This window comes from Pleurodeles waltl, chromosome 4_2 (assembly GCF_031143425.1).
Source record: "Pleurodeles waltl isolate 20211129_DDA chromosome 4_2, aPleWal1.hap1.20221129, whole genome shotgun sequence".
Lineage (NCBI taxonomy): Eukaryota > Metazoa > Chordata > Amphibia > Caudata > Salamandridae > Pleurodeles > Pleurodeles waltl.
In genome coordinates, this window is record NC_090443.1 from 396,732,338 (window position 1) to 396,755,917 (window position 23,580).

Genomic DNA, 23,580 nt, shown 5'->3' on the forward strand with positions numbered 1-23,580 from the left:
ATATATGCCTTTCTTAGATCTTCTGGAAAGATTCCTGTAGTTATTGAATTATTGATGATTCTTCTTACTGGTGAGGCAGCAGAGGTAGATAAAAGAATGTTTTTGAAAATGTGTGGTGGACAAGGGTCAGAAGGGCAGTCGGAAGTCCGTCTTGCTTTGAACAGATCCATAAATTCACGTTGAGATATTTGTTTGAAGGAATGCAGACGCTGGGTTCGCTTACTCTTGGGGGACACTTTTGGAAACAGATTAGTGCTGGTGGTTTTCCTTTGTTTTAAATCAGAGTCCAATGTATCTGATTTGGTTGTGTAATTATTTGCCAGTTTGTCAGTGAATTCTTGAGTAATGGGATGAGTTCATTCCATGCATTTAGGTTTACGAAATTCTGTGAGAATTTTATAAAATTCTTTGTTTGCAGATTAAGCATTTTAAATTCTGTTTGAATAGTACTTTTTTTGGGTTTTTTTAGCTTTTTTGATTGTTGCTTTGTACAATCTGTTAAGTTCGCGTAGCTGACATTTGTCTTCATTGCTGTTTGTTTTGAGCCATGTTTGCTGCAGCCTTCGGATTAGTTGTTTTGTCTTTTTTAGTACTATATTTCTCCAAGGTGCTTGTTTTCTTTTGTCCTGTTTTGTTGCTCTCAGTGGTACTAGGATATAGAAAGCTTCCAGTAGCTACTCAAAGATTTTGCACAAAATGTATTGCATCTAGATCTGTGTTGGCTGTTATTTGTGTTTCTATGTATTCAAAATTGAGTTTGTTCCATGGTTAATAGGTGGATGCATGTAAGGTGGTCTTGTGTGTGTTGATTTGTGGTGTTTTATGTTGGAAAGCTACCAAATGGTGGGCGGACCATGTGACTGGAGTGATGCTTTAAAAGGTAACTAGTTCTGGATTTTCAAAATGACATCTAGGATGTGTCCAGCGATGTGTGTGGGATTGTGTATGATCTGATGTAGGTTCAGCGTGACTAGGGAAGTGATGACAGTTTTTGGATGGGGCATATTGGGTTTGTCAAACCAAATGTTTAAGTCCCCAAGAATGCATTGGTTTGGGTATAGTGTTATAAGGGTTGAAACTGGGTCTAGAAATGTGTCTGGGAATGTTGCATTGCTAGGTGACTATCTGTAAAAGAGTAGGAAGCTACAGGAGGAAGTTGGTATATGGTTGCATCTGGTGACGAGGGCCTCACAACCTTGAATGGAAATGTTGTCTGTTTTGCAAAGATCTGTTTGCTTAATATAACAGCTAACCCACCTCCTCTTTTGCCTATGCAGTTTTGAGTAATAATTAGACAGACTGGAGAAACAGCTTCATGCAACACTGGAGCCATGTCATCTCCCAACCATGATCCAGTTATGAAGAGTAAGTCAGGTTCTGTGTGTCAGTGAATAGGTTGTAGATGTGGTGATTGTTTTTAGAGAGTGATCAAGCATTTATTAGTAGACAATTTAGAGATTGTGTTTTGGTGGTGGTGTGGCTTTGTTTTGTAGATGAGTGAGCATTATATTTTGAACTTGTAGCAGGTGTGTCAATGCTGATATTAACTGTATGATGGTCGCAATAGGGATGTTTTTCTATACCGTGTTCCTTGTCCACCAGGCTTAGAAGGCATTTTGTTGGGTCTGCCTGTGTTGGTGGTGGAGATGGTGGTTATGAGTGAGATGTGTTGCTTATGTAGAATAGCCTTGTTGTGTAGTGGGCATGGAGATGCAAAGCTGTGAAAAATGGCATGTTGTTTAATTTGTTTGTCTCTGTTTAGGGTGGAAGGAGTATTGGTTAGGTGTGTAGTGGAGCATGTGGGTCGTATTCTAGGGCTCTAAATTGTGCAATGGATGAGAGGCGGGTGAATGAGAGTTGCTGTGCTGGTGTACTTGTTGTTGTCGTAAAGATAGAAAATTTGGATTTAAAGATGGATTAAGATGTGCAGAATTTGTGTGGTCATAAGAGAGGGAGTGGGTGTATGTTTCTAAATTGTGACAGGAAGTATTATTAAAGTGTGTGTGTTTTTTTTTTTTTTTTAGTACTGAGAGGAGATATTGATGTAGTAGTTTTCTGAGAAGGATTTGTATGTAAAGTACTGCTGGTGAATGGTATTTGAATTGTACAGGGGGTGGTGATGTGTTTTGGAGAAGAGTGTATGTGGTGTGTAAGAGGGGATGGACAAGAATTATTGCGTGTTTGTGTTAAAAATGATCACTGGAAGAGGTAATATGTGTGATGGAGTGGCATGTAAGGATCGTTTGGTTGTGTGATTTTGGTAAAAAGAGGAGGGGGTGTTGGTGGATGATATGATGGAAATCTGAGTATACGTTTTGTTGTGATAAAAAAGGGGTCTGTTAGGAGAAAGAAGAGGATAGAGCTGGTGTTTAGTACAAATAGGGAGTTTGTGTCTGGATGCATTAAAGTTATGTGTAATAAAACTTTGTGTTGTGTTGGTGATGTGTGGATTGATTAGTGGTGTAGGATAGAGTTGTATTTTGTGTCAGAATGAAGGTACCATAGTTTTATAGTTGGGTAGAAGGGTGTATAGGTATTGTTTGTTTGGTTTTGTAGTGCTTGTTGAGACACCGAAATCTGTATGAGGTTTGTTTGTGGTAGATGTGTAGAATGCCTTTGCTGATAATCTGTTTGGATGTTTGTGGATGTGGAAGGCATACGGTGGTTGCTGGTAAATGAACGATTGAGCTGCATTTCTGGTCCTAGGCCCAGCCTGAACAGGCCCAAAAAGACAACTGCCCTTGTCCTCTATGCCTTAGCCTCGACGCTTGGGCTAAGATGCCCTCAGCCCTAAGGTTAAATAACTCAATAGGCTAATGGCGCTCCTAACCAATCAGAAACCTAACCCTAATCCCTAGAGCAAATGGGAGACCTGGCCCTATTAACCAATCACAGCCTTAGCCGCCCTATTAGCCAATCAAACTGAAACCCTAAGTTCAACAGAAAGCTTAGCCCTTACAGCCAATCAGAACTTAAACCCTAAGACCTTAGACCAGTAGAAACCTTAGCCACCAGCAACAAATCACAGCACAAGATGCAACAACCAGCAAAAACGTATATAAGGTGCAAGAGGCCTTAAGCACAGGCTGCAGGTACAGTGAACAGGAAGGTGCTGCTCTATTCAGAATCTCCTTGGATACAGACAGGCTCAATCCACACTTTCTAGCTTCCTGATTTACATCTTCAGATAAGACCCAGTTCTGAAGCCACAAAAATACTGCTTTCACATATAGCGCTTACGACCCCTGTTGAGATGTTGAAGCTCTTTTCAGCGAGTAGGAAGATGAGTCAAAGGAGAGGTTAATCCACACTTGAAACCACTGTAAGGTCCACTGGGACTAGTGTTTCCATTAGCCCAAGTTCCCTGAACTAGCCATGCAGGGCTCTAGGGGCTGCTTTTAAGTTTTTTTGACACCAAGTTACAACCAGGTGGTCAAAATAAAAATGTCTCTAAAAGTTCTGCACCATGGCCCACTTTGAGAGTGTGTTCCAAGTTCAGCAGGGCTGGAGCCAGCCTGCTGAGCATGTTAAGGTTACATCCCAGGAGAGCTCCGACATGCCAAAAAAGTGCATGTTTTCTCCATATGCTTTCTGAGCAGTATTTAAGAGATGACAGATAGCCACATCTGTGACACTAGCAATGAACTAAGGATCCTAGACTATGCCTCAAGGGAGCTCTGCAGTCCCATACAGATATAACTTAGGGTGTGAGTATTTTTGATATTTGGGGGCATTTGTCAGCAATCTGGGTCTTGGGCACTCCTGAATAGCTCAGGGTGCACACCCTTCCATCTACCCTTTCATGCACAACGTGTCCACTACAACTGTGTGCATCCTGCTCTTTGCTTATGGTGTCTCAGAGCACTCTGTCATGGTTGTAAGGATATACTATAGTACTATATAAAACACCTACAGAAAGGAAAACATCAAACAATTTAAATAATCAACCAGAAGTGGAACATTCTGTGGTGATCTATTTAGGTTAAATCATTAGCAAAGATGGCTCATCGCTATATGTAGCATTTCGTGGGCACTTTCTTGTGCAGCCTTTAAAATACTGTTTTGTGTGACAGTGCAGTTGAATAAAGGAGACAGATGCCTTGTCAGCCCAGATGTATTGCATAAGGCATTAATAGAAAAATAAGCATTGAGGAGCAATATGCCCGGCTTGCATTTTCAGTCCTGTCTAAAACATTAATGAAAACCTGCCACCGTGAAAAGCAAAATAAAAGATTGCTTTCTGCATACAACGCATACATGAGATAAAGAATTTAATGTGTGATGAGTCAGAGTACGATGGAGATGTAAAAGAGTTCCACATGCATTGAAATGCAAGCACTCCATTTTTCCAAACCATGTTTATTAGCATGTTGGCACTGACACAAAAAAGGAAGAAGCAATCATTCAAAAGAAATCATCAAGATAGCTTATGATCCAGTGTACCAAATGGAGGCCCATCACAATGAGTTTACCACCCGAAGTGAAGTCATTTGGGTGTTGGGGATGCTTACATATATCCTGACTCGCAGCGATTGTTAAGGATTAATAATGCCATTGTGAAGAAGCAGGCTATCCGAGTCCATGATCTTCTGGCCTGTATTGCTATTTTAAACTGGATGAGGATAGCCAAACTATAAAGCTGGGGGAGGGGGGCTAATGGGGGTGAAGGGAGGAAAAAACTTTGGTCGAAGTAAACATGCTAGTTCAAAAACTGAAATCATGGTAAAGCCAGGTAGTGGGAGGAGCTATCTGCTTGGGAGAGGTCAGGGCTGGAAGATAACGCGACTAGTTCTAAAATGGGAGGGAGGAGCTAGGCTTTGGTGTATTGATAGAAGAGTGATCTCTGGGGTTGGGGGAAGTGTTGTGTTTGGGGAACGCTTTTAAACTCTTACATGGCGCCACAATCTCCTGCCATGGGGCATCTATGAAGGACCCTAGATTCTTCCCGATGTAGGGCTTTGCTTCCAGCATAGACCCATTTTATGGTAGCCTGATGCCAAGCCTCGTGTGTGAGAGGAATTCGGGCCTTCGAGGTTATAGTAATAGTTTGCTTAGCCAGAAGTAAGACGAGCATAATGAACCGGCACATGCTGTTTTTATTAGGTGTTCTACAAATGGCTAATGCAACGGTTATCCAATCGAGAGGGGCAGACTTTTCGACAGCAAAGTAACCACTCCATACAAATGAATGATCCGCCGATAGCATGAGGTGAGATAATAATACTCTTCTGGGTGGAGCAAAAGCCTACTCTAGGAACATTTTAAAGAATTTGTAACAACCGGGGTGCTACAAAAAGTTAAACACTGAATATTGAAACCATTAACCAGTGGCAGAAAAGACGTATCTATTTTTTACTTTAAGGGATATAAAAGACTGCACAAACAATGTTAGAGTCTTTTAGGAGGGATGTCACGAAAGGCAAACGCAGACATTTTGCTCACAACCTTAAGGATGGTGCTTCAAATTAAAGTTTTCTAAGTATATCTTTTAAGGCGGAAAGTGCAACTTGCGATGACAGCTGGACTTTCTTGAGCTAGGACACCGCAGTCCACAGGTGTTTGTTTACAAGGAAGCGATGCTACGTACCAAGGTTAGAAAGAGACCGCACTCATGTTTTCCTTCTAGCCAGGTTTCCCGTCTGCTGACGAAACCTCCAGTCTCAATACGCATGCAGATTAAGTAAGGTTACGTGAAAGGCCTGGCAAGTTCATCATTTTGCACTGTGTGAGGGCTAGAAAGCCACCCTCCGACAATGATGCTCAGGGAGACGCGCAGTGCCAGTGTGAGGCGGAGATACACCCTGCAATCCTTGCATCGTGAATTGTGCACAGTGTAGGGGTTCTGGGCAGGCAGATCTGTGATCTACCAAGAGCCAAGATCACCCTGCGTGAAGCAAGGCTTGTGAACACTATATAATAGAGGTTCGCCCACAACGCAGAGTCTCCAAAATAAACAACTCCAGAAACCAATCCACCCACAGGATTGAGCCTCCAAAAGTGCATCTTTGGAAAAAAAGTCAAATTTCTTTGTAGGAGGTAAAAATGGGCAGAAATATCCGTTGACTCCACCAATGAATGAAGTGTTTCGGTTGGGGCTGTCACGAGTGGTTTGGGGCTGAAGTGTATCAGCAGAGCCACGAGTACGTTTGCATGTAGCCCTGGATTGTGGTGCCTTGCAAGAGCAGTTAGCAGGCCGTAGATGGGAAACAGAAGGGGCCTTCTAGGCCAGGGAGACGTTCCATTGTTAAAATGTGCGAGGCATAGTTTACGTTAGGGTTGAGGAACGTGACAATGGTTGAAGTGTGGAGTGAACTGAACTCCGGGCAGGGACTGAGGTGCAATGACTGATCCAGGTGTGATTGGGTGCCAATAATGAAAAAAAGAAGAGGTGTTAGGATCTATGATTAAACTGTACAGGTTAGAACGTTAAGTACGTTTATTTATTTACATTTTATAGAGCACAACTCCATAGCATTTCAAGGAATAAATGTGCTTTACAATAACTGTTGAAAGACATTTCGTTATAAAGAACCAAATTACATACTATTTGTTGGCAAATAATTTGCTTGAACGAGTTCCCTCTCCTCTTGCTGAATCCCAGACTCGCCGCTGCACTCTTCACCAGTGGCGTAGCGTGGGTTGTCAGCACCTGGGGCAAGGCAAGTAATTTGCGCCCCCTAACCCGTGGATTTTAGCACTCGCGAGTGCGAGCGCGCCCCCCCCCCCCCCCCCCCCCAGATGTTGCGCCCGGTTCGGCCGGCCCCCCTTTACCCCCCACGCTACGCCACTGCTCTTCACGGCTCCAGCAGATGCACAAAGGAGAAAGGGATGCGGCCCAAAGAGCAACTAGAAGAGGAGACGAAGCAGGTGTGCCTGAAGCATGAACGTCCACCCCGAAGACACCGATAACCAGTGACTGTGTCAATCATTCTCATTAGGACTTTTGGTATATGAATCCTTCTTGTTCAGGCTTTAAGTGGGCCGGGTCCTGCGGGTGCTCAGCACTGGTAGTTGTAAAATGTATGTGCTGAGGCGGGTCCCCGTCGGGCTGTCTATTTTGGCCCTCACGGTGAAAAAATATCTTGACTCGGCCGAAGTACCACCCTTCACTGCCTTTGATGTAACTTCAAAGAGACTTGTTATAGTTCTTTCACTGTCTCATCATTTCATAACTGAAGCTCTTTTAGTATTTTATAGAACTAAGCCATTGCTGTTGCCTATTTATCTTATTCAGCTAACAACCATTGACAAAGCCAATAGTCCTGGCTTGTTGTAGGTGTAATGTTACTTGTATTAGATATCTGGGTACAATCACAGAAAGAAGCAGCAAAATACCAGTCGCCGGCATACTATGCTAAGCACAGATTTTTAGCTTGTGCGTTGTTAAGCCACACCCTTAATTACATCGTCCACGCCCCTTAGACAGACCCCCTAGTTTTTTCATCCCACTTAAAGCCATGCTTCTTGTGGATATCCTGAAAATTCGGAACGGCTCAAGTCCTCATGTGCCAACATTGGATCTTCAGTCCTATGCCCTATACACAGCGCAAGTCTGATGATGTAAATTTGCAACAATGTCCTCATGGCACCTCGGTAAGGGCAAAAGGAATAGATCCTCTATATGTGTAGGAAATAATCCTACATCTTCTCAAAACTTTAGGCCGCTTGTTAAACAATGACTACAAGGCTCCTGCAGGGAGCACACCACACTTGCTGGTTTTGCTAATTGCCACTGGAGAAACGTGGCAGATTTTAGGTGGCATGCTCTGTATATGACGCACAGGCCATAACAGGATTGCCCTTGATTCTTTGTCACATCATCTCAGCCTTGATCTTACCAAAACAAAAGATACAGCTGCATTCTGGACTGGAGGTCGTACGGCCACGGTCGAGGATGTTGCTACACTGAGATCTAGAGGATATGATTCCACTGAGCACAATAACTTTGTCAGCAAAGATAAGGAAAGGAAGGACCTTTGAAGCAAGTGTGCGAAGCAGACAGGGCTAATTTCTTGATTGACCCGGGAACCACGAGCGAGATTGACAATCAAGCAGAAACCAAGGTTTTCAACAACATTAGAGGGGATGAGCGGTTATTGCAGACAAGGAGATCAGGGGGGTTTATGCTGGTTGAAGTGTCAATCCCGGATCATTCTTCTCAATCTGATCTTTGGCCTACAAACAGAAGCGAAAGACTTTCATGCATTGGGAAAAGACTTAAGGGGAGTGAGTTGCTGACAAGCATAACAAGATTAGGGTATTTTACCTGCAAAAGAGTAATTGGCTATGGGGTCAATTTTCAATCTCAAGACTTGCTGTTCCGCAGCAAAATATGAGGAGTGGATTTTTTTTACAACAATGAATGGAATACAGTCACCGAGAAACCTTAGAATCGTGGGGTAATGCAAACGAAGGCTGACGAGTGGGAGATGAGACATTTCTCATATAAATGCCAAAAACAGAACCTACACATTTGGCATTTCAAAGAGGTGAAAATCTCCAACTCACTATTTCTGAAGGTGAGTTGAGGGGAGGTAGAGAAGAGGGGATGAATGACTCGAGATAAGCCAACAGAAGTGCATAAAAAGAACAATGGGAAAGAGGATAAGAAGGGCAAAAAGACGTTGGAATGGAAAAGCAAAAAAAGCATTGACAAAGTCTATAGGTTTTGCTTATTCGAGATCTCTTAGCTTTTTCAATGTTCCCTCTAGGCATTTAGCACAGCAATGCGGGTTTCTGTGAAACATTGTTTAAAATAAAAGGAAAAAAGCGCTATACTGCGTTCAGCGATGACCGCTATTATTTTCTTTACTTTCAGTTATGTTGCACAGCAGCACAGTCACTGTTACGCAGCATGGCTAAAAACGAGAACCCCCCCCCAAAGAAACATACACACACTGCAAAGTGGCACTGTGCTGAGCACTGAACGCACATTCTCCTCATGAAATGCGATAGGTAATTGCAGTTAGGAAGCTTCTTTCGGCACTCATTCCTGGTGCCAACTACACTCCTGTGCCATTTAAAAGAAGTGCAGTTAGGTGAGTCTGTTTCCAGTGAAAACCACTAGATGGCAGCCTTGACTGTTTTTTTCTGGCTTCTACAAACGAAATATCGTACATGGCGCTATAAAGTAAAATGAAGGTTACATGCCACCGCTTACAAAGCTCCTATAATAAATAAAAATTCCATTTATGGGCACGGTTTTAGACTGAACAAGCCTTGCATAACGTGAGTGGCTACTTACAGACTTTTGTTGTTTTATACTGTAAACGAATGTTAAACAGATACGCACAGTTCACTGGAAAAGGCACCGCGTTGCAAGAGCTGCATTTAGTCCAAAACTACTGGCCACAAAGGTGCAACATGTGCTGAATAGCAGGCATAACACATGCTGCATTCTTTGACTCGCGGTCTCCAGAAGGATGCAGGTGTGGGTGGGAAGGATGGGTCTGCTAATACATGCACTCTTGTGGAGTGCTAGACTAAAAACTTTCAAAAGTAGCTCTGGAAGCCCATGGCCAATGGAAGGACACTGGCTACAGACGGAAAACTGTGGTTAGTCCATGCTCCACTGCAGGGATTGAAACTCTAAGCCCAGGAGGAAGCAGGACACCCAGCAAGCCGCTGACCAATAGGAGACAAGGAAACAACAGCAACATGGAAGCCAATCAATGGTAATTAACAGTAGGTGGGGGCGGGCTCTAAGCTGTCTAGGACATCAACCCTGTTACATAGATAATTGCCCAACTGCTGATAAGTTTGACTGCAAGCAAACTTCTTTTTCCTTTTGTGTCTCTCCTTCGCACTCATGATCATGGCGGCCATGGTGCTTTGAATCAGCTTCTGTCAACTGTTTCAATTTTCATTTTCAATTTATGTGGCAAGAAAAGTTCAGTTAGGAATTTACAAAGCTACTAGCTCTAACTCGAGCAAATGCGAGACCCATTGTTTTGTTTACAAGAGGTTTCGTAAGGAAAGCAAATGCACTGCATGCTCTGTTGAGGCAAAACCTAAAAAAAATCTGAATGTGTAAGTGAAGAACAAATGGGAATACAAAAATACTGGGGATAGAAAACCAAGAATTATTTGAGAAAATTGGTAACAAAAGAGAAAGTAAATGTGTAATAAAGAGAACAACGAGAAAGAAGGCAAACAAAGAAAACAAGTGGGTGGAGACAGAGAGAAAGGACAAAAACAATGGACATTGATCATTTTTTTAATCCATTGACAGAAAGGTCTGCCAGTCCTGCAGAAGCTGTGAGTCAAATTTAACTAACAGCACTAAAAAAAAAGATCAAAAAACGTTTTAACACGAGGTGCCCTATCAACATTTTTGCCTTTCAAAGCCTTCATCGGCTTCAAATCCCTGCGCAAATAAGGATGATTAACAGCCATCTAGAATTCCAGAGCCAAATATGTGGCTGTCCCCCAACAGATGATCTTTCAAACTTAGCTCACAAAATGGACTGTAGAATGTATGCCACCGCAACTCTATTCTCACCCTTTCAGCACAGCCACTTGGCACAAGCAGTATTACAAACCAGTTGCAACTCAACAGGTGCATACTCCCAAACCTCACGAATGACAAGTAATACATAGGCTTCACTGAAAACCCATACTCAAACATCCATACCACAACGAACTGGGTAGCCACTTACTCGAAGGCTTTGTTAGGGGAATGACGCACAACAGAAATGCTACTCTACAATACTATACAAAAGATTATTAAAGAGCTGCTGAACCTGTTAGCAGAATCACATACCAGCTGTAATGATGCTAAAAAATAACCTGACTCTTGCCACATGCATGAGTGAAACCTTACACAATGAACCAGAAAAATGTTTCCGGTGCCTCAGCTCACCAAACACGTAACTAAAAGAAAGACCATTTAAACCTCTCCTGTTAAACTCAGGTCTCCAACAAAAATTGCACTGAAGCACATCACTATTGAAGGAAGGATTTTCTTTTTAGCCATGTGACGGAAAAAGTATTTCCCAAAATTACGAAAGCTTTGGAAGCCCTCCCCTAATAGAGTATTGCAGTGTAAAACGTATTGCACCTTTAGAAGGCCGCACAACCCGAAAGCAGGGACTGCTTGTTCCGACTAAAGAGGTTACACCATTATTTCATAAATTCCACAAGAACAAGGTGTTCCCATGGTAAGTCTCACCTCATCCTCCCGGTTGAGTAGCACCAGCTGGCTGTCCGTCAGAATGCAGTACTTCCTCTCCCAGGTCGTCGTCTCGGTGTAAGGGGACTGGCCGCACGACAGCCTGTGAGTTGGTGGCCCCTTAACATCTGCAGAATGAAACCCAAAGACCCACAATAAATGATGTGTAGCTCGAATCCACTGCCTATTGTGCAACGCACTAAACATTGACAACAGATCACGCTGGAATAACATGCTCCACACATACACAGACTCTGTACCCCAAACCCCGCCCACTTTCTGTTTGTTGACTTTGTACAAGAGTTCTGCTCGTGTCTATAAGGGTTGCAGGAACTTTCCCAACACAGTTAAGCAACAATATCAGTATTTACTCTGCAACAGCCATTGGTTGCCAGAGCTTGGCTGTCGGTCAATAAGCATCTCAAACAGTAAATCGTTCATTTTCACCACTGGCGAACGTAGGCACATGTAGAGCCTCGCGCGTCATCATTAATTTGAGGCATGGTCGTTTCCTCATCACAAGATGCTGGGGACCGACCGACCACGTTTAAAAAACACAACATGGTAAGTTCTAGCAACACCCCCCCCCCCATCCCCCCATCCCCCCCATCCCCCCATCCCCCCCCCCCCCAAGCCGGTTGTGCCCCAACAAACAGCCCTTGCCCCAGGTAGTATTTCCATCCTGCCAGTTTCTCTGATGAAAAACAACAAAGATGTTGGGAAGGGTTGAGGTACAGTTGGAGACAGCTGGGGTAAACTGCAAACCGCACACAAATCAGAGACAGGCCCAGCTGGAGTGGGAGCAACCAACAAATGCACAACTTATTCCAGATGCTGTTATTTCATGGGCGCACCAAAAACAAAAACCTAAATCGTAATGAAAGACCACGGGCGCCAAATCACGTTTCAGTTTAAGAGATGTGACCAGCGTTAACAGCAGCAGCACTGCACATGCTTATTCGGCTTAGTTGGTCAGTCACCTTCTTCACTTGTGCCCCGAACCAGGCATTTCCGAAGAATGTGAAACGTCGCCATCTGGTGGGTACGCGCGACGCATTGAGAAATGTGACTAGGAAGGTCCAGAGCCTCCGCCGCCACTGCGCACTCGCGCACTCACGCAACCACGGCAACGAGGGCCGAGGATTCTTCCTATTGTGGCGTCACTCGGGCACGAGAGCCCAATGGGGCCAGAAGGCTACAGTTCACTCAAAGCTGTTTTTCTTTTTTTAAATCAATCCTGCCCGAACACAGAGGTATATTAATACAGGTTACGTTACTGTCAATGTTGGGCTGTAGAAAATGACAACGACAGGGAAACAGAAACCTGTTGTGTAAAATATCTGCTGCTGTATTGGAATGGAGGTCACCTTAGGCACGTGGGTCGAAGGTAGACAGGATATGAGTGTATAGATTGCTAAGAAACGTCCTATGATTAGGCGCACTAAAATTATGCGGCACGAGAGGACCAAATTATGCGGAGCAATGCTCCACGTTTTGTGACAGTATTACTTCATTATTTTGTCCTTTTTTTCTCTCGTGGTAACATTTTCTGGTCAAAGATTTCACCTCATTAGTTCCAGTTTAACAACCAAATAAAGCAATAAGCACCTGAAAGATGACTGGTCAACTTTTATGAAGGCCCTTTCAATGTGCGAGAACAGGAACACGTTGCAATGTTTTTAGTAACTTTTGATCTGATTGCGCTAGGAGCAAAATGTTTTTGTTAAAATCTGCAGTTTATACAGCAGATGATGGATTATGTGGCAAATCCATAATTATGTAGAAAAACCAATCCTGCAGAATTGCATATTTCCATTCACCCTTCCTATGATATACTGATAAAAATTAGTGCATGCACAAGAGATATAAAAAGAATATGGGCGAGGAACAACGAAGAGTATCCTTTATTAAGTTAACCAAAAGGTTGAGTGGGGAAGTTTACTCAGTCTTTGACTATGTATAGGTTCTTCATAGCAAATTTTCATTGACAGCAGAGTGCCCTTTCCTTAGTCGACACCCCCCGCAAAACAAAATTTGGACACTTCCTGATCCTGCTTCTCCACCCCTTCCCTTTTGTGGCCACAGGTCACGTCCTTGCTAAATATCTCAGATCAATGACCAACCTGTTACAGACATGTGCCCTTTGTCCCTTCACCTTATTCACCTATTCAATTGCTAAACTGGAGATGAGAGTCCATTGAAGCGAGGAGATGAGGGAGTAAGGAAAAGGAAGGGCGTGTGGGAGGAAGGTGATCAGAGGGAGGCTAACAAATGTAAAGAAAATATGATATTATAGACAACCTGGAGATAATGAACGGAACCCTCCGTCTGGAATATAAGCATTATTCAAGACAGCTCAGGAGGTCAGGTACGTATGCGCCCCTCAAACTTTAGGTACCCTGGGCCCAGCTTGCCCAAGCCAAAAGCAGGCCATGATTAATAGATATTATAGTTCACTAGGAAGATCAATAACTAATATTTAATAATAAATACAATTCTCTGAAATAATTTTCTCTTGAAATGGCGGTTTGGTTAGGAGCTCCAAGACCGCAGTACCAGTGCCGTGCACTAGATGCCTTCACACATAATGAACACAAACGAAAGGCTGCCACTGTCTTGCACAAAATACATCTTTACAGCCATTAAATACAACGTTAAGGCTGCAGTGCTGTTCTCAATATTTAGATGCCTGCATGGAGAATATACAAAAAAGACACACTGTTGCAGGACAGTGGGATCATGACAACAATATTCTTTCCCCAAAATATTTTAGGAAATATCTATACGTTTTTACAATTTTGTACAGTTACAGAAATTAAAAGTGAGCAATTACATGTGCGAAACAGTTTTTCGGTACATGTTAGAGCTTTTGTAATGATACAAAGGAACAACTGCCTGGAACATGCCTGTGTCCATAATCCTAGTGCCTGGGAAGCACACCTTTCCAAGGGTGTACTATACAAATGATGCGACCACTCTCCTAACCATCAGCTTCCACCTGTCCATGTTTCCTGCTATTTCCAGCGTATCCAAGGCGGTGTGCAGTCTTGCCAACACTTGTTTGCACTACGATGCACGTCTTTTTACACTTTCCAGCACCTCTACGAGTCTTTTTGGCACACTAAGCACAATTTTTTTAACTAAATAGCTGTTTGCAAAATAGGACCTTCAACTCATCAATCTCATTTTACATTAGATATTTATTTATCACAGAAATGTATTATTTCCACTACTCAGGAATCTGGTCACCAGTGTGTTTATTTTATAAACCCAACATTAGTTAATTACAGCAATCCGTAAACTGCAAGAAACAGTGGATGTTAGTTATTAGTAATCTAAAACATATACCGCAGACTCTCTACCACATACTATAACAAGAATTTCCACCTTAACTGCAATCACGCGCACTTTATCGTGAAATAAGATAATTTAATACGAACCACCTCGAGTATCTGAAAACATCTCTCGGGTCACAATATGATGGTCCAGAAACCAATGAACTGAAGTAGACCCGAAGCAAATCTTAGAAATGCTATTTTATTTTATACCTGGAGAAGACGACTTGTGGCTACTTGAACGACTTACCACTGTAGTGCCGACAATGTAATGTTTAAAACATCTATTGTTGCTCTCGCTCTTTTATTTAATTCGGTTTAAAACATAAAATATATCGTGGTGTTCCCTAATCCGTAAGCAACAGTAAACTGCCTGTGTTTTTAAGGACAGAGGCTTCGCTTGTCCGCTGGAGGGCAGCAAAATACAGTGAAAGATTGGACTAGCTACGTCATGCATCAGTATTCCTCGGAGCACGCGCCAGTGCCACAAAGCCTCTCCAACAGCCCAGGAAAATCATTTTACTCCAGGTTAGGGTGACCAGGCGTCCCGGATTGGCCGGAATAGTCCGGGGTTTTCTTTCACCAGCTGCCCGGCAGATTTCCGGAAACAGAGACGGTCATAGGTGCCTTTTAGTGTTTTCCAAAGCGGGGATAGCCAGCAGCTGTTATAAGAAAGCAATTTAAATAGCATGCTTGATACTGGTTTTAAAAAGTACATTTTATTTATGTTCTTAATGCCTCTTCTGTAATTCTGTGCTGATGAGCGCTGTCATTCTGTGCGCTCGGTCGAAGTAAAATTGTAGCCCTTCTTTTGTTTTGGTGCAATGCCCCGGTTTTTGTCTTTTAAATTATGGTCACCCTACTCCAGGTTGTTGTTGGGCTATAAGGACAGCGTCGGAGGTCTTCTCCGGGTCAGCCAGCGTCGTCTGCCAGCCTGCCTCAACTCTGCACTCTCTTCTAAGCGTGGCACATCCCTCGCTCTGTACACCTACACCTTGTGACCTGTGAATGAATGCCACCACTTCTGGTGACACTTCCAGTTACTAATGCAAGTATATGCAGCAGTGGCTCTTCAGAGTATCTTTAAAGCAGGAGACTATCCTAGGAAATGATTCAGTTGCACATCCCACAGGGTACAGACATTCTTAAGTGGATATTATAAATCGAGGGTGGTGTAATACAATGTAGTTAGAGGTGGGGAGCCAACAAATTAACAGGGAGAGCCAAGCCAAAGCCGAGCCAAGGGGTCTGGCTCAGATCTTAGAGCCCTTGTACAAGCCGAGCCTTTGAAAATATCTGCTATGCAAAACATACAACAACTATCACATAAATTATCATTCAAAATTTGAAAAGTGTGTTTCTTTTAACATATGGAAGCTTTGACATTAATGAACCACTTTATAGCACTGTAGTGAGAAGTACTTATTAAAAGTGATAATTTTTGTGTAAACGTCAGTCTGAATTTACACATTTGAAAGTTCCTTCATACTCAATAATGAAAATGTTTTGGTGAAATAAAATATTTGCCTAAGATCACACAAAAAAGAGGAGACACTGTGATTTATCCAGGTTTTCTGGTTTTACTTTGTACAAATCTGCCAGTAAATGGGTATCTTTTTGTCTTTCCATATGCTAAGGCTTTGTTTTTACTTCTTGGTTCACTTTTCTGCATTTTTTTAAATATTGCATAAACTGGACCTGAAGGTATTAGAGTGCTCTACATGAGCACAGTTACAATATGCAAGGACACTAAGTGATTTGCCCAGAATCACAGGATGTTGAGCAGACGCTGAGACTCAAAGCTCTTTCCCCAGTTCTATAGTTAGCAGCTCTGACCGTAATTCCACATACCGGGTAGAGGCAGGAGATCAGGCAGAAGCCACATTAAAGCTCGGCTCGTTATCAGTTCAGGGATCCAAGACCTCGGGGCGAGCCACAGTTAGGCTTCAAGCTCGAGCCTGGCTCGAGCTTTCAGCGGCTCACCACCTCTATCTGTAGACCAGTTTCTGTTGGCAGCATACCCAAGACTCTTAGCAAACATTGCTGAGAAATAATATCTCCAACATACTTTTTGGAAAAATGAAAATCTATTGTAAATCAGAAAATCAATAGTGTAATCACAAGTGGCTATAAAGAAGAAATATACGAACAAACATTCAAATGAACCATGGTTAGGCTTATTCTCTTATATAGTTGTATGCAGCTTGACACAAAAAAAAGAGAAATATTAAAAATAACAACTAGAATGGAGAAGATAACGTGACATTACATCTTACTGACAGCGACCAGACATGTATTGTGCGCAGAAGGATTTGTCACCTAGGCCTTCATCAGGTCCATCTAATATTTTCTTTAATCACCATATGCAAAAAATGGTGACAAACCGAATCTTGACCGTGAAATCAATGATGTGCCTCTACTGTCACATCAACACGATTAGGTCTAATATTTTCAGGTTAAACCACATACAAGAAGATTATTTAGAAACCTGGACGCTATTAAATATACTTGTTTCCAATCTAGATGGCCTGACAAGGCTATGGGTGTCGTTCACCATCACAACTTCAATGGAAGATAATCTATGTTGTTTGAAATTTGTAAGGAACAGTGAGAACTTTTTCAGAAGTCCCAAGACTCATGGCGTTACCTGGAGGAGGAGGAAGGGGAGATTCAGTGGAGTTACTGGGGAGAGCACCCTTATTACCCAGTTCCTTTCAGTAGCCAAAGTTCCATCAACTGTTGTTATAGCCCCCTCCCCTTGCAGGGTGCAAACACATAATAGACGTATGTTCTTCCCAATGCTGATTTAGTGGAGGCACGCTGTTCAGTCTGGTGTGCACAGAACAGAAACAGAACACAGGAGGCCGTGGTCCAGCCTCTGCCCAACTGGCCGGCTTGCGTCTGGTGTCTCTGGTGCTGACACAAGGTTAGCGGAGGCAGCAGTGAAGTTGGAGTGCTCGAGGCTAATCGGCTGTTTTAGCTATGATCTCCCTTAGGTCCAAACACATAAACCTACAACCCAAACAAACTAGGTGCCCACCTTCCGTTGCCTAAGTCCAGAGACCTTAGTGATTGTCATTAGGCAGGTACGTCCCTCCTTCTTTCCATGGGGCCTGCAGATGGTGGTCTGATCTTCTTTCAGTGTCACATGGTTTCTTGGCGCTTTTTTGTTTGTGAATTCAACTGACTGAGTTCCTGTATCCCCTCGATCAACTGTGGATATGTAGTTTAATTCAAACAGTGAGGTCAACATGGGGTCCCTGGATATCACCCTTGCAGAATGACGCTGCTCCTTCCCAAGCAGCAGTGGATGGCTTCAGCTATGCAATTGTATTAGACAAGAGAAAACCATCAAGTCCTATAAATACGTAAGGAACTTTATTCCAAAATAAGTAACATGAATGGCTGGATGCAATGCGAATGTGGTCAGATTTATGAGGGCAGTACCATCAGGCCCCTCAAAGAGAGAATTCAGGAACATATACGTTCATTAAGAAACAAGGATTCTTCTTCTCCGGTAGTACGACACATTAGTAGGATGCACCCTACCTCAGAGTTTCCAGTGATTAAATATATGGGCATTAGTCAAACTCCTGTGAACCCCAGAGGTGGAAATAGAACTTTGGAATTAAGAAGAAATGAAGCTAGGTGGATAATCAGATTAAAAACTGTAGAATTGGAGATGAATTTAGAAGATGAGATGTATCATTTTCTTTGAATATCAATATAACAATATGGTGAAGGTTGCATGGGTATTGTATATAGTGGACATATCTCTTGTAAATATTAGTTGGACTTTGAATTTCTATGGTAACACTGTGGCATATGAATTGATATCTAACTACACTATTAACCTCCTGTGTCCAGCAATTGACAATTTGAATATATAATACACCAACTAACAACCTCTACATATGACTAAAAGACTAATCAATAAATTCTATATAAGATCATACGAAAGGATTGACCTTTCTCATTTCTTATCTCTTGTCCAGTGATTAGAACTTAGACACTGTAGAGTCTATCATTTGAAATAGATTTAGGGAGATTGTTTAATGCGTGGGTTTGCAAGCATTTATGATTTGTAAAGGATTTCTGCTTGTTCGAGTATGGTTACCACATAAGTGATTGTGAATGCTTACTATGTCTTTTTATAGTTCAAGCATGGGACCTGTGCCCTGATTGGGCACAGTGTCTTATAATATGGGCATGTTGGATTGATTCTACTTTAACTTATATATACAGAACTGGATGTTCTTGTGATAGACTTGGCCAACAAATAGATAGAATGAGTTTCAGCTGATTCGTGCCTGCACCAATATGGCCGCCGCATCTGGGGCTATAAACACTTTATTTGATAAACAAAGAAAATGCTATCTTAGTCTGGAGTTGCCAAACAGGCCCAGATTGGACACACCGCTTTGGAAATTAATTAGTTGGATTAGTCCCAATCTTATTTATATGCATGGAATCGGTGATTTTTACGATGCTTTTGATGGCCAACTAGGCAGCATTAGTTTTAACCAATGCGTACATGCACTAACATGGCAGCCGTACCTTTTCCATCTTTTAATGCTGTATTAGTAAAATTTTGTTTCATTGGATAGTTTAATAATACATTAAATAAGTGATCAAATTAGATGACCTTAATGGGTGTTTGCCTGTTAGGACATGCTGGTGAAAAATGTGATAAAAGATTATGCAGATGTGTCTTAGTTACTCTCACTAGCACAAATATGGCCGCCGTTTTTGCGACCGTGAACACCTGTTTCCTCTATTGGATGGATATTGCGTGCACTGTTATTCTTGCTAGCACCAACATGGCACCCGTTTTTGCGACCGTGAACACCTGTCTTCTCCATTGGATGGATAATGCGTGCATTGATTGGACACAATACCATATAAATGGACGTGCTGATTGTTACTCAGGTTTGCTCGGGTGTACGAAACGTGCAACACAGGACTCTAAACAAAGGCTGAACAACACAGGTATTTCGAGTTTGAAAACGCAAATTCCTATTCCTTCCTTTCTCTCTTTCAATAATTGAGTGTCAGTCTAAATGTGAACGTACCAATATTAGGGGTACATATTTGTGTTATATATTAATATATTGAATACATATTGGTAGTGTTAGATTATAATGGGGACAGTTCCCTGCAAACACAATACATACATCGATATGTATATTGTTGTGTAAAGTAACAAGTAAAGCAGATACATAGCGCGGCACAATAAGTAGACAAGGGATGGTAATGGAAGAATCAACTAACTCTAATGCCCGGTATTATCAGATTTTTATTGGACATATTTACATTGAACACTAATTGTTCATGGATCAACTCTTTAATCGAACAGTTAGGATTAAGAGTATTGATGTTTGCAGCATTTTGATTTCAATGCAGAATGGGAACTTTCCATTGCTGATTCTGTCCAGATGTGTGCCAGTCATACAATCACAGGCCACATCTTCTTCAAGTTTTGAAGATTCCAGTGTAAGGATATTGAATTCTGACTTGGGTCGTTGTGGGTATCCTCTTGTGACAATTGTGGAGATATATTGCAAGGTTGGTTCATTTGTGTTTTCTGGTCACGTTTTGGCTAAAACATTTAAATGGTCACATGCTTGGCTTGATATACTTTTCGTTTCTCTCTGTAGCTTTCTGCTTTCGGTATTACAGTATGTATAGTGAAGAAGATACATATTTGCATAGGACCTTTATAATGTGGGTTTTCAGAGTCTGTGGAAAACTGGTTATTATACTGTTGAAGACATGTTCACTTAATTCTGGTCTATGGAATGTATATTTTGCACATGGTTTCCTCTTCTGGGTTTCTTTCTTTTATATAACATGGGTGTGTGGGTGTTTGAGCACTCTCTTTGTTAAATTTTACTCTATAAGTATTATAAAGGAATGATGCTTATAGGACATTGGGTGTTTCTTATATAGATACATTATTAGAGTGTGTTTTGTGTATTTGATGAGCTACATGTTGATATGTTTAAGAAATATATTTGTTTTGAGATCTATTAGATGTATGGAAGAAATTATCTAATAGCATTTTTTGTATTGTAATTTTATCATCCTTGAAAGAGTCCTTGTTAGGACTAAACAAGTGTCGGCTGAAGTTCATACCTATTGGCTGAGTTTTCTCAAAGTTGGAACATCTGAGATCATAAAAATATAATTTTTTATGGAATGAAATCTAATATTTTTTGTCTATAAGTTTTGTATACTGTCTGTGTCTTTTTACATTTGTATTGGATTGTATATTTATCATTGTGTACATTTATAAATAAATTATGATTTGTATATCACTATTGTGGTTATCACCTGGTTAGGAGAACAAACATCCAGCCATTCATGTTACTTACTTATTCATAGGACTTGATGGTTTTCTCGTCTCATACAATTACATGTTTAACAATGAAAACATGGTGTGCTCCACTATTGTTCTATTTTTGTGATTAACTGGATTGGCTCTGTAGATTCCAGTATGCACATGTTGGCAACAGATGTACTATAGTGTATGAGCACCATCAACGTGTATTACATGCATGGAAAACTTGAGGAACGTGCATTCAATATTAGTCAGTGTTGCCTCTTTTTTGTTTGATGGCTTCAGCTATTCCTGCCTTGGTTCCTTCATGGCCCCTCGCCTTCTGAATATCTTCCTCACACAAGGGCACCTTCACTGCTCCCTACTGAGCAGTAAGTCGACTCTCTGCCTCGGAGCAGGGTCCAGACAGCCTTTTCTGGCAATCTTGGTTACAAATATCCCTAGAGTACTGTCCCCAAACCTGGTAAGGGGAGTTGGCAGTAGTTTCCCTCAGCATGGAGCTCAAAGAGTTTCTAGATTCCACCGACATGGAAGCCCTGGATTCAGAAAAGTATTCTTTGCATACTGGCTGGAAATTTCTGTCCCTTCGTTATACATTAGTTGCAGACAGCAGTTGTGTATTCCAACTGTTTCTTCTGAGTCCATTTCTGGACAATTCTGCACCTTTGCTTATTCCAGTCAGACTGGAGCAGCAAAGATCTTTATTAAGTGTGAGCTGGAATGTGAGGTGGAACTGGCAGCCCTCCTATATCCCTCCACTATATAGAGGCGCAAAAGAGGCTGCTCCAGTTAACTACCTGTTAACCTGTTCGATGGTAGCCATTTCAGAAGACGGCCAGGGTTAGGACACTCCCTACCTTCAAAGGGATCGATCATCTGTCTCCCCTCCTTAACACTCCTCAGTTTAATCCACTACAAAGGTTACCTGGCCCTATTACACATAGGACACATGTTCTCTGTTTGCACCACAGGTGTGCTGGGCGCAAACAGAGAACGTCTGCCCTACTACACTGAATGTGCTGCCCCCAGGGCAGCCACGAACACGCTCTACCCTACGGGCAGTGCATTCAAGTGAAACAGGGAGCTTCTTCGAAGCAGCCGCACCATGTTTCACTATGCAGGTGGCAATCCGTCTGCACTTTTGAGGGGGATTAGAGATCCCCCTGCAGGTGGGTGCAGTGAGTGACTGCACCCGCCTACAAGGGATGTCTGGTGGGTCCTGTAGGACCCCCTTTACCTCTTCCAGAAGGCTGACATTAGGGGGGGCACTGACTGTGTGCCACCTTTTGGGTGATGCACGGTCAGCTTCCTGACCGCCTCTGTATCCGTGTTTATTACACGGTGCGGGTCAGAGGTAAAGGAATTCCCTCAATTGCGTGGGGCCACACCCCCATGGAAATGAGGGAACACCTCCTGGTGATACCGCTGGTGGTATATGTGAACAAGTGCTATCGTATTACAGAAAGGGACCCACAAGCGTATTCCACCCTTTCTGTAATACCAAAGTGACCGGGGGGGGGGGAGCGCAAAGTGGGTGCACATGCCCATTGTGCCCCTTGGGCATTTTGTATAATACGGCCCCTGGAATATTCAGAGGAATGCCCTGCAATTCACAGCTCTACTTCGATTTGTAACTGGACAGCGGACCCTGGGTTTAAAAAACCAGGCTCTCGACTGGGATAATCTATCATCAAACTGCTCTCCAGGACCTCTTTCAAAACCGTGCTTTTGGAGGCAGAAACATACCAGGCAGCGTCAGCACATCTATAAAAGAAATCTACACTGTGCCTTGGTGTATCAGAGCAGCCGGTCACATGTTCTGCTGCATGAACGAGGCCATTATACATCTAACATTGTACATCGCAAGAGGTTATAGAGGGACACCGTTTTAACTGTCATGGCCAACATCATAGAACCTAAAATAGCTCCTCCCATGAAATCACCAGATGCTTTTGCTCATAGCGCTGAAAGCGATTTTCTTTTTTTTTTTCATTTTCCAAAATGGTCTTTGCTCTAACAGCTCCGGTAAACGACAGCCAACACCTTGTTTTCTCATTTTTAGACAAAAATGAATGGAAATTGAGCATTTGCACAATTATATAATTTCAAAAAATAATATATTTAATCTGTTTCACCCAAACACTATGCAAGGGCAACCTCTACTGATACTTTAAAGCTCTGAAAACGTGCTTAAAAATATAAGGCTTTCCTAATCTTTAAATGAAATCTTAAATGTTTTCGGTCTTCAAGCTTGGAAAATCCCCATTTGCACATCACAGATCCATGAGCACGCAGGTTAAGTATTTGTGAGTAAAACAAACCCACGAGTTGTGGCACTCCCACTCAGTTTGGTAAACCTTCAGCTCAAGTTTCAATCTCTAACAAATCCGAATAAGAAAGCAATGTACATTTTTGAAATATTTGGTTACCGTGGATGTTTTCCAACCAGGTGCCTGCTTGCCACAACACTGAAATGTTTTGAAATAGAATCCATGGGCCCAATCCACAAAACTTGTTTCCATGAGTAGGTGTGACAGTTTAGCAAATTGAAGAACAGGCCTCAGCCACACACAGAAAAAGTATACGAGTCGGGCAGTGAGACTTGAGGAGAACCTTCCTGGCTTCCTCCTAAGATGCACCTAAACTGTTCCTGAAGCTGGGGAGGATAGCATGTCCACTCTGTAAATCCCAGTGAAACAGACATTTCACTATCTGAATTCTCATTCCCAACAAGA

The 23,580-nt window shown here is 42.3% G+C and overlaps 1 protein-coding gene across 4 annotated transcripts in view; it reads right to left on the bottom strand.

The window, feature by feature from the left end:
* Positions 1 to 23,580, bottom strand: part of RASAL2 (RAS protein activator like 2) — a 618,546-nt gene that overhangs the window by 336,631 nt on the left and 258,335 nt on the right. For all 4 annotated transcript variants that reach the window (XM_069231552.1, XM_069231551.1, XM_069231550.1 and 1 more), the window contains exon 2: positions 11,171 to 11,298. In XM_069231552.1, coding sequence (XP_069087653.1) covers positions 11,171 to 11,298 — 128 coding nt within the window. The remainder of the gene's footprint in view (positions 1 to 11,170; positions 11,299 to 23,580) is intronic.